Genomic DNA, 10984 nt, shown 5'->3' on the forward strand with positions numbered 1-10984 from the left:
CTATTGAAAGTCTCTCCCTTAGCACCTTTAAGGTAAGTAACCTTCACAGTCTGCCCAGTGCTGTTGGGTGAGACAGCAGCTCAGACAACAGTCGGTGTGCACGTGCTTGGGAGACCGTTGGTCTGTCCCCAGGTATTTCACATCAGAAATTGTTCAGAAGATATTGCTGAACTGTCACTCAGGCTCTGTTTGATTATCACTTGCCAACTAGTAGCAGCTTCTCTGCACGACAGGTGCCAGCTAACCGCAAGGTTGCCACTTGGCTGCCTTCACCCTGACACCAGGCACTGCACTCTGGCTGAGACACTTGGGAATAACACTGTTAACACCGGTGTTTTTTTAGGTAGGATGTCTTTCCGTGCGGGGACCCAGCCCTTCTCTGCATCATCTCTTGGAACATGTGCGTGCTATCACTGACAGCACCAGTTTATGTATAGGCACGTATCCGTGACAGCTCAACTGCCTCTGAGCTGTCACGTAACTGTGGAATCTGAAACAAATGGGTGCATGGGGGCTGCCTGCATACAGTGAGCTGGGGACAGGGAAGGGCTTGAGTAAGTAAGTACTGCTAGTTTAAGAAAACATCTTTGGATAAAAGCTGAAAGCCCTGCCCTGTGAACATCCCAGAGTGAGCAGTTACAGGTAAGTAACACTGCTGCTGAGTGGGCCTAAGTTCTTTGGATAGTACTGGGGTAAGATTGTCTTCGAGCAGTCAAAGAAAACTTGTTAACTTCTCTTTGCTGCTTTGCATTTCCTGCAGGAGATGGTGGCAGGAGTCAGTCATTACTTCTTTTGCTTGTTTTACCACTGTCCCCCTTGCCAGCTGTAAATGGTGAGATAGAGGGGAGGTGATGGCAATATCTGACAATCAGTCAGTTCAAGGCCACTTCAAAGAAGTGCTTCAGCACAAGAAGGAAGGCTGGTGCTGTTAAATAAGCCCCCTAAGCAGAGGGAACTACACATCCAGAGTAGTTAGATATGGTGTATTTTTGCAGGGAACTCGCTGAGGATGATGCAGTATTGGACATGGGTGTGAAGAAGTTGTATTTGAAGTTGTCCTGAGGATACTCCGAGAGGAGGCAGCAGCTAGAAGATAGAATAATGCAAGGAAAAAAGGCCCTTGCTGTTCCATGGGAGGGACCCCTGAGCCATAGAAAACTAGCATACAGAAATAAACCCACCACCCCTTAAAAAGAAACCCATACAAAAGTGAAGTAGACTATAAAAGTCGATCTAATATCTTTACTTAATTTTTAAGTTCTGTATTAAAAATTAATACATTAAACTCTTAAAAAAGTAAGGCACATGCAAAACATATTGTGCAACTTCTGACTTTCAACTCCCTTCTAAACTAACAAGCATTATTGTAATTTGGCGTTTCTAAAGAGTCATGTTTCCCCATGCAGGATATGTGAGAGAAGGTTAAGTCTGACATTGCACCATGTAAATCTAGAGTCTGTGCTTTCTGTAGGACAGTAAGTAGAGATGGTCGTATCATACAGGGATACAAAATAAAAAACAACTCAAGTACAGATTCTGGCGATGGCCAACATACATACATACAAAATTTAAGGTGAAGTTATATCCATTATAGTACATCAATAATCTTATTCAGCACGTGATGATTTGGCAACTCCAGTCTGTGTAACAGCAGTGTGCAGTTCCTGGTTAGCTGTGTCATACGATGCTGAAGACCATAGAAAGATATTGCTCATAGGACACCTGAATCCAGCCATCTTGGTCAGTGTCGTAGCGCCGGAACACATCCGTCAGCCTCTGACAAGGAGGGAAAGAACGTACATCTTTGTACATCAGGACAAGCACTCCCCTTGCCATTTGGATAGCCCTTTCTGTCCATCCCCTCTGTTGGCACTTGACAGTATCATGCAGCAAGATCAGATTCCAAAACTGCCCTATGATCCAGTACGTACCCATCTAGGCACTTCTTTGTAACTGGCCTTGAGGTGGGGGAGAAACAATGTGCACTTCTCATGAGGCATTTGAGAATGACCTGGAGGTGAATCTAACAGGTGCCTTCTCCATTTCTCATACATGCTCTATGTGTCGTTAGTGTCCAAGCTGTCTCTGTATAACCCCGTCAGAGATGCCAGGCAGTGCGGACAGTGGCCAAACCAACCGCCAGCACGGCTTCACTAACACCAGCTGCGTGACACCCTATTTCAAAGCCCTCTTTACCAGAGTTTGAGTTTAGAACTAAATATAATTGGCTTATGTTACAAATGTATATAAAGGCAACTGATGTTTCCACAGACTTACAGTTACAGACATAAAGCTAAAAGGAGAAGAGCAAAACACCTGTGCAGAAATAGCGGACATACTACTTTCTACAGGGCCCTGCTTTCTCTTCATGTTGCATATCGGGAGGTATCTATCTTAAGACAGCGTTGCAAAGTTGGCCAACGTAACACAAGCAACCTTTTTCCTATCATACAAAAACTAGGTTTGTCCATTGCTACAGTTTCCCAGCTTTCCCCCAAAGTCTTTTCAGGAAAGTCAGATGATACACTTAAGAGAAACCTTTAGCAATAAGGTGAGGAATCATCCAGTGACTGATTTCCAAACAAGAGAATACACCTGTGTTATCTCTCTCTCTCTCACACACACACCCAACCCCCCATACTTTCTGTCACTGAAAGGTTTTTTTGTTTGAAAGGTGTTTTACTACCATTGCCCCTGAAGGAACAACAGTGACAAAAGACTGAATAATTCAGCTGCTCGGTCAGATTCCTTTTAGTCAGACCCTTAAGCAAAGATATAAAAAACCTCACAATTCAGACAGTGGGAATTACGGGCACCACAGGACATGGCACACTCAGACTTAATACAATAAAGATCCAGAGGAACTGTGTGTGTTCAACTAATGGAAAGAGTAATAAGTGTTCTCCTTTTAGGCCACTGATAACGATTTTACAGTTCCCCCCACTGTATCAAATTTAGTTGTGATGATGCTAATGGATAACTAGTGAAGACCAGTAAATGACATCATTGTTTCTAGCAACTCTCGTATACTTTCTTCAAATGGTTTACTATAAGTAAAAGGAAGTTCTAGACCCAGTAATATAGTTAAAGCGAGAACCAGCAAAGCTTATGAAATGATGGGTTTGTTTTTTGGTTTTGTTTTGTTTTTTTCCAATTGACATAAACATACATCACCTTTCCTACCTGTAAAACAACACAGCACTGAATAAAGTCATCAAAAGCAACTTGTCCTCTTCCTTGTCTGTCGAATTTCCGAATAAGGATATCATAGAATTGATCAGACAGTCGGTAACCTTGGAAAAGAGAAAGGCTTTAGAAGGTTTCAATTACCACAGTCCTTCTAGAACAAGAACTAGTGCGTAGGAGGCCTGTCTGACAAAGCCAGGAATCTGTAAGTAGCTACAAGAGAGATACCATTTTTTTCTGAACGCATTAAACTGAAATGCATACAATGGAACCTGTGCTTAGTAATAGCTGCACACAGAGTCACGGTAACATACTTACTTACTGATCGAAGCGACAAGTCAGTTGAGGGAATGATTTAGGGGCTGCAGCTCAGCTTCTTGTAAGTGAAGCCTAACATAGCATAGACAGCTGGCTTCGTTTTAACCATAAAATCATAGAATCAAATAGGTTGGAAAACACCTTTAAGATCATCAAGTCCAACCATTCCCCCACCACTGCCAAGCCCACCACTAACCCATGTCACTGAGGGCATCCTGTACGCAGTTTGGAACACTTCCAGGGATGGTGCTTCCACCACTGCCCTGGGCAGCCTGTTCCAATGCCTGACCACCCTCTCTGTGAAGAAGTTTTTCCTGATATCCAACCTAAACTCCCTTGGTGCAAGCCTGAGACTGTTACCTCTTGTTCTGAGAAGCAGCAAGCTGCATCGTGTACTGAGTAAGTTCATTTACCTGAAGTATTTGGCAACGCTCTTGGAGCATCTACAGAGGAGACTGAAACTGGATGTGTTGGTACATGTGTGGAATGTTTTCTGTTTTGTTTTTTTTCCATTAAAGGAAATAGCTTAAAATCAGAAAGTGCTCGTGGCACAGACATCTTTAAACGGTACCTTGTAGCTAAAAAGATAACTGCGTTTCACCTGCCTCGTTTTGAGTCACATTTGTCAGAGCAGTACAGCCCTAACAGTAAGGAGCATATTTGATGCCATAACCCAACCATAAAAACTGTAGTTACAAATGAATTACCAAAACCTGTTAGTGCTTGCTTTAGCTCATTTTTGTCAATCATTCCAGAATTGTCTCTGTCATACGTTCGAAAGACATTCTGCCAGTCTGTGATGTACTTCCAGACTCCTGTGAATTCATTGAAGTTCACACCACCTTTGTTTTCTCTGTCGAACATGCCTGAAATAAGAAACACACATAAACCAGTAACCATACTACTCCTCAGTAAGACCTGCTAGTATCTGAAGGCAGCAGCAAGAGCACTGTGTGGAATGTGCTGAAGAAAGTAAATTGCTAAAATACAAGTGGTACTTTGGGAAGTTCTGCCAGAAAGAGCAAGTGGGCACCCATTGAAGGAGGAAAAGATCCAGCAAGATAAAAAAGGACTAGAATCAATCACAGAATGTTTTATTTTTCCTGGGGTTTCATTCCCACTTTGAAAGTATTTAGGGCTTGACTGACCATCCAGCGATAAAAAGGGCAGGGGGTGGGTTGTCCTTTTCTAAGACACATGAACAAGCTGAAGTCAGCTGAGTGCCAGGAGTGCTGGGATAGTCATCTGTGTTTGACTTACTGACACTGTCATCTTTATATGTGATCACATATATATGTAATGACATACAGTGGTGGAACTCGGGCTGCTGCTGAGTACTTACTAAAAACAAAGCAAAACATTCAGTCCTTTATGAATGTTTTTATGAACTGTATGACAGAAAAGATTTCTTGTGCTTGAATTTTTATCCTGTTCTACCACCATTATCTTCCACACTACTGGCAATTATTTTAGGACACTAAAGAATTCAAACATTGTAAAGTTTCTGTTTGGTCTTTTTGGAGCAAAACAGAATTAAAATGTGAGACAGGAAAAACTAGTTACAGACACAAGCTACATAATATCCTGTTAGACTATTCAAGCTGTCAATTTCCCTCTGCGTAAACTGCATTTACTATTTATTCAGTTGTACAGTAACATTTTCTCAGGCTACTTCCACAAATGCATGTGTGTGTATGCAAAAGGTATTTCAGTTTTATTTCAAAGGGAAAATACTTAACTTACTCCTGCTGGGCTGTCTGGAGAAAAACACAACAAACCAGTGCAACAATTGACAGCATTCTCAATGTTCCAAAACATCACACTTGACTCTTTCACATCACACAACTACACTCACCAAGAATTGACCTGACTGTTGCTGGATTAAACGGAGTCCACGTGCCTGAAACAGAAAGAACCACTTAGTGCCTCAATACTAGCTAACATCTAAAAAACAACGCAACCAACCAACAAACCAAGAAAAATCAGAAAAGAAAGAACCAAAAAAACAGTGAATTCAAAGCTAGATGACATGGAGCTAGCATATTATATACATAATAAGGCTGCTTTGAAGTAATTATGTTCTTGACCATTCAGAGGTGACCAATGCTTTATAGATACTACACAGGAAGCAGCATTTTTCAGGCCGCACCAAACCACCCACTCAAAACCTCAAGAAGAATAAGAAGGATTTTTTTCATCCAGGCAGTCAGGAGGTACTGGATAAGAGGCAAGATCAAAACTGAAGTCCCACTTTTTCTACTAATGGGAGCAGAAGAGCTTTCAAGTTACAATTCAGACAAGGTCTCATACCTATTCCTAAGTAAAACCCCATCTGCTCATTCCCTATTTTACAGATGGATTACCCCAGGACACTAGTTTCCAACAGAAATGAAAAGAAAAGGTTCCTAACATGGCACAACCACACAGTGCGATTTGAAGTTAGGTTTAGTATAAATCCCACCTCCATTGCTAAATCAATGAGGTGTTAGTTTAAGTTAGTATTTTCAGACCAAGAAATGTTGCTGCTTGAAAGGGCCTTTGTACGTCTCTGAATATTAAGAGGCTAGTCACTTAGGGACAGCTTTCCCCTCCTTGGGAGCATTAAGCTTTAAATTCAGAGAAATCCTGCGTCTCGTCTAGAATTTCACCATCAATTCTCTAGAGCCTGTGAAGGAACCAGGAAGACCAAGGAGCATATATTAAATTAATTGTGGTTGAGTGTGGGGAAGCAGAAGACCAGGGGTACTGCAGACCCATGTGCAGCGATGCAGTTAGCTGACTGCAAATAGCTAACAGAAAGGCTGTGCTGGCATGAAGCAGGCTTTGTGAATGCGTGGTTGCTTTGCTGCATTGCTTTGCTGCAGTGGTGGTGTAAGTAGTGCTCATGGCAGTGCTGAGTTTCTCCCTTTAGAAGGGAAATGGTACCAGTGTAAGTGGACAGACACAGCAATGGGGAAAACCCCTCTGCTGTAGGCAGGTTGTAGGACTATTTGCACATGAACAGAAACATGAGCAGAGAAAGAGTAAAAATGGCTCTAAAAATGCTTAAGCAGTATTTTAGACAGAGAACATCAGTACCTTAAGAGTTGTGTCTCCTGACAAAACCAAAAAATAAAGGAATTATTAATAGGGTGCCAGCATTTAACTCTGAACAGAAGAGAGGAAAAAGTGAAAACAGTTTGAAAGTTAACCTGTTTTGTGTTTCAGTTTTTGAAAGACTCGTCTAGATACCATAGAGTGAAATCAGAGCAACTCCAGTGCTGAAGAACTGTACTGATTCCAGCCTGTTCCCTCCCCTGACTCTGCTGTTAACTTTACCTGGCAATGCAGAGGAAAACAAGGAAGCACAGGATTTTATTGTGCAAACAACTATACGAAGTGATAATCTCCCTCACAGGTAAGTATACTGTTACTCAAACAAACTTGCCTTGTCTAGTGGGAGGTGTGAAACTAGAGGGAGGGTTGGAACTAGATGCTCTTAAGGTCCTTTCCAACCCAAACCATTCTATGATTCTATGTTGAAAAGCCAAACGTCAAAACCACACTGAACTTCAAAGTTCTAATGAGCACTATGCAGACTTTTAAAACCGCTTCAGAAATAAACATATAACACTCTTTTAGCCCATTTTAGATTGCAGGACAGCTACACTCAACATCCACTGGAGGAGATATTTTGAAAAGAATATAGTGAATGGTTAGTTACTTTGGTGTACAAGATCTAGAACAACTCGGAAGGAAGGAAGGAAGCTTACAGTTCTGCACATACTTTGTCTAACAGTGAATTCACTTGGTGAGGATTCTTCATAACTGCAAAGCACTTAAACTGCTGATCTACACTAAATAAGGAAAGGAAAGAGTTCAGATAGTCATCACTGCCTATTAGTCTTACATTCAGTCAGGTGAAAGGATATTTAAAATACGTGAGGTTTAAAATGGTAGGTAAAGCCAGGTTCCCACAGGTATGAACAGCACTGTGATCTTAAATGAAAACAGTGACTTCATCGGTTTAATCAAGCTTTTGCTGGAGTTTTTACTCAAAACAGTATTTTAGTTATGGATCAGGTCTGGCAGCTATAATATATTGCTTTTCATTTACCAGATAAATTATTAAACAAATATTCTCGTACAAGACCACCATTTTACTAAATGGAGCCAAACAGGTTTATTTCTGGTCAGGTGGTTACTGACAAGAAGCCTTTCAGCCTGTGTGCACTGCAGCTCACAATGTCGGGTTAAACCCTTCTCAGCCACAAAGCACAGGAAGGATGAAGGAATTAAACCCTGGGAGAAGGGAACTTGATATGGACTCAAAGGTACACAAACAGTTCGCGCTTTTTTCAGGTTTCTAAGTGGAAAAAACCCAACCCACAAAGTACAACCCAACCCACCCTAAGTCACCAGAGGGAAGTTAAAATAGGCGACTGGAAATTCTTTCAGCTTTTTATTTTGCTTCCATGAGTTATTTGACTAAACCCTCATTACCCTTTAAAGGAACTGCCAGAGTACTGGTAAGTTTTAATACTAGATCTAGACTGCATCTTTCTGCTTCGTTAGGAAAAAAATCCAAACATGCCTCATTTGGGAAAAAAAAAAAAAAAAAAATTAACAATTACCATCTCCAATTCCTGCACCGTACTGTTTGAAAAGATTTTATGTGCAGGGAAAAGGCTGGTTGTAAACAGCTGATCTTTGTCCAGGTTAAACACTGATCCTGGTTAAAAAACAAAGGTTCAGTAGTGATGAGTGAGGAATCTATAAATGACTGGTTATGCTTCCTAGGAAGCAGAGCTGGAAAAAGATAGAGGTGTGCATGCCTTCATTCCTCAGCATACACATCAGTAATGTTTACAATAGTTACTCAGTTTATAATGCTTTGTTACTAACATGCACCAAACCCAGAAAACTTCCCTTGAAATAAAAACAAAAACCAAAACAGGAACATTGAGAAAAAACCCAATAAAATAAAGTAAGATCAGGAGGACTGTCCGTTTTTTTCCTCCTCTTCAACCTTTTGCTGTAGGCTAAATACTACAGTATAATATTTATATAAGTTCAACAGTATAGTAGTAATAATAAATAAAGTTAGACAGCATTAATCAGCGATGGGAACACCCTCCACCTCCCCCAATCAAATAATTATGGCATAAAGTAACCAGACTTATATGAAATTTACCATTAAGTTTACAATGAACCTCAGCGCTCACTTACAGACTCACCGTTAGATAATGCCTGCTGAAGTTCATTGTCAGATATTATTCCACTCCTGTCTTTATCAACCCTGGGGAAAATAAAAGAAAAATATTGGTAAGCTTTAAATGGCTGAAATGAACAGGTTCCACTTACAGGAGATTTCAACATTCTGGTTCTTACTCACCAGATAAATTAATCTTTTCCAGAAAAGTCACTAATGGCACTGTACTTGGTAAACCATTCACTGTAACTGCAAGTTAAAAGCTTCATTCAGACTGATGAGACATTCTGGAACATGCTAAGTAAGTATCTTTATTTTTAAGAGAACTGCAGAGCACACCATGCTGGTTAACTCCACAAAATGCCTAATGTCACTTAGCTGCCTGGCTCCCAGATTTGGCACCCAGTTTCTCTCAGTAAGATGCTGGCAATGGAGAGAAAGCCACTAATGTAACCAGTGCGAAGTACTTACTTAAAGAATCGATTGCAGGGCCTCAGCTCCTTTCAAAGGGGTTCAAAAAGTGAAAAAGCACAGGCAGGTGCCAGGTCACATTGAGCTATCCCCCGACTACTGCTTCCGAGAACGGAGTTCTATCCCAAAATTCACAAACCTCATAATTTCTGCCCAAATAAAGCAGATTAATGCCTTCTTCAGAAGAAGATCTGAAAGCAGTGGGGACTTCCCTCCATTTCATACAAGGACCATCCTCTTGACACTGACAGTTTTAACTTCCCTTCAGCTACCACCATTCCAAAGCAGAGTCCTGCTCAGCTGATCCCTCTGCTTAAACTGGTTTTTAACTTTAGTCCTCGTTGCCCTTCTCTAAACCCTTGAGTTCACTCTGTGAGATTCCTTCCTCATCTCAAAATGGCATAGAACATTCAAATTGCAAGCAGAAGTTGCAACTATGCAATACACAAAAAGGTATTCCCCTTTTTTATTCTCTATTTCTTTTCTAGATAATCCACGAATTTTTTTACTATTTGAACTGCTATTAAGTGCTAAGCTGGTATTTTCACACAAATGTACTATGACCCACTTATCTTGCTCCTAAGGTGTAGAGCACACTGATTTTATATACAAAATGAAGCAAAGCTAAAGTGGCTCTTCCTCATGGATGTCAGGTATGCCACTGTACAGCGATCGTGATCTGACTGTGACAGGGTGGGGTGATCCAGTCATAAACAAGACTGTAAGGACAAGTCGTTCAGGGCTGTAAGAACAGATTGTTCAGGGCTGCTAACTCGAAGACTTCACAGCCATCACCTACTGCAGGAATCCCCCAGCTGCTCCTGAACATACTGAATAAAGATCCCAAAATGGCTCCATCCTTCAGTGTGGCAGATGACCACACACACTTCTTTTTAGCTAGTCATTTATCCATGCAAGAACCCACCCTTTCATCCACATATACTGGATTTCCTTAAAGGCCTTTGATACTTTTGTATATGGAGTCTCTTTGGAAACTATTTTATTAACTGCACCAGTTCTAGACACTGTATCCATACTCAATCCCTACCAAACACAGTACAGGACTTAGGCAGTAGTCGGCCAGAAAGGAATAAGCCATGCAACTCTTCTGACTAGCTACATTATTTTTAATGGTTTTAATGGTTTCTACTGGTTTGCCTGGTGCAGAAGTCAGACTGTGGAGGTTTCTTTCTGGACCCTTTAAAAACAGCACCATGCATGTTTCCTCCAAATTCCCAGCTGGTTTTAGGGAAGGCTGGGTAGGTAAGTGGCCACATTCCTGAGTAACTAAGCAAATATTAGCCAGGTTTAGGAACATGTTACTGTTTGTCTACTCCTTAAACTCTTCTTGCTGTCACTTGAGTCAAGAAACATCCTCTGACACAGCTCCCACAAAAATGGATCCAGTGTAGGAACCTCCCCTTTTTCCTTGACGTGACACAACTGTGAAGAACTTCTTTAGCTTCTTTACTAACCTAGTCTTGGCAGCATGTTTCTTAACCCAGGCCTGCTAACTCCACTGCAGGTTCCTGCTCCAGTTGTATTCCAGAGAATATGTGTTAGTAGTTTTGAAGTTTTCCATTTAGCATTTATCAGATTCCTTTTCCCAAGCCTTCCTGTCCTGCTGCATGGATCCTCCAGGCTTTACACCCTTTCCGGGTTCTCAGGTCAAAAATCACTTCAGCGATTTCAAGGTTACACCTCCTCACTTCCATTAATTCCCCCTTCCCTTGCTCTAAACACAGCCATACCTCCTACTCCTCAAGCCCTTCTTAACGCACCCCCTCAGACCTCTCCTACAGGAACACCTCCTACAAG

The 10984-nt window shown here is 41.3% G+C and overlaps 1 protein-coding gene across 1 annotated transcript; it reads right to left on the bottom strand.

Moving 5' to 3' along the window:
• Positions 1–1400: 1400 nt before the first annotated feature.
• On the bottom strand, positions 1401–8787 carry PDCD6 (programmed cell death 6). Its single transcript, XM_010015183.1, has 4 exons — positions 8721–8787; positions 4212–4370; positions 3184–3293; positions 1401–1776 (listed from the first exon to the last, which is right to left on the bottom strand). Exons 2-4 carry the CDS (start codon positions 4366–4368, stop codon positions 1678–1680), a joined length of 366 nt encoding a protein of 121 aa, XP_010013485.1. The 5' UTR covers positions 4369–4370; positions 8721–8787; the 3' UTR covers positions 1401–1677.
• Between the last annotated feature and the right edge of the window lie 2197 nt (positions 8788–10984).

The sequence above is a fragment of the Nestor notabilis genome, unplaced genomic scaffold (genome assembly GCF_000696875.1).
Source record: "Nestor notabilis isolate BGI_N333 unplaced genomic scaffold, ASM69687v1 scaffold14995, whole genome shotgun sequence".
Lineage (NCBI taxonomy): Eukaryota > Metazoa > Chordata > Aves > Psittaciformes > Psittacidae > Nestor > Nestor notabilis.

Coding starts and splice junctions, on each gene's coding strand:
- PDCD6 (XM_010015183.1), bottom strand. CDS start 4,368: ATGTTCGACAGAGAAAACAAAGGTGGTGTGAACTTCAATGAATTCACA. Junction 3,294..4,211: donor GCAAGCACTAACAGGTTTTG/GTAATTCATTTG, acceptor CTCTTTTCCAAG/GTTACCGACTGTCTGATCAA. Junction 1,777..3,183: donor AGTGCTGTGTTGTTTTACAG/GTAGGAAAGGTG, acceptor CCTCCTTGTCAG/AGGCTGACGGATGTGTTCCG.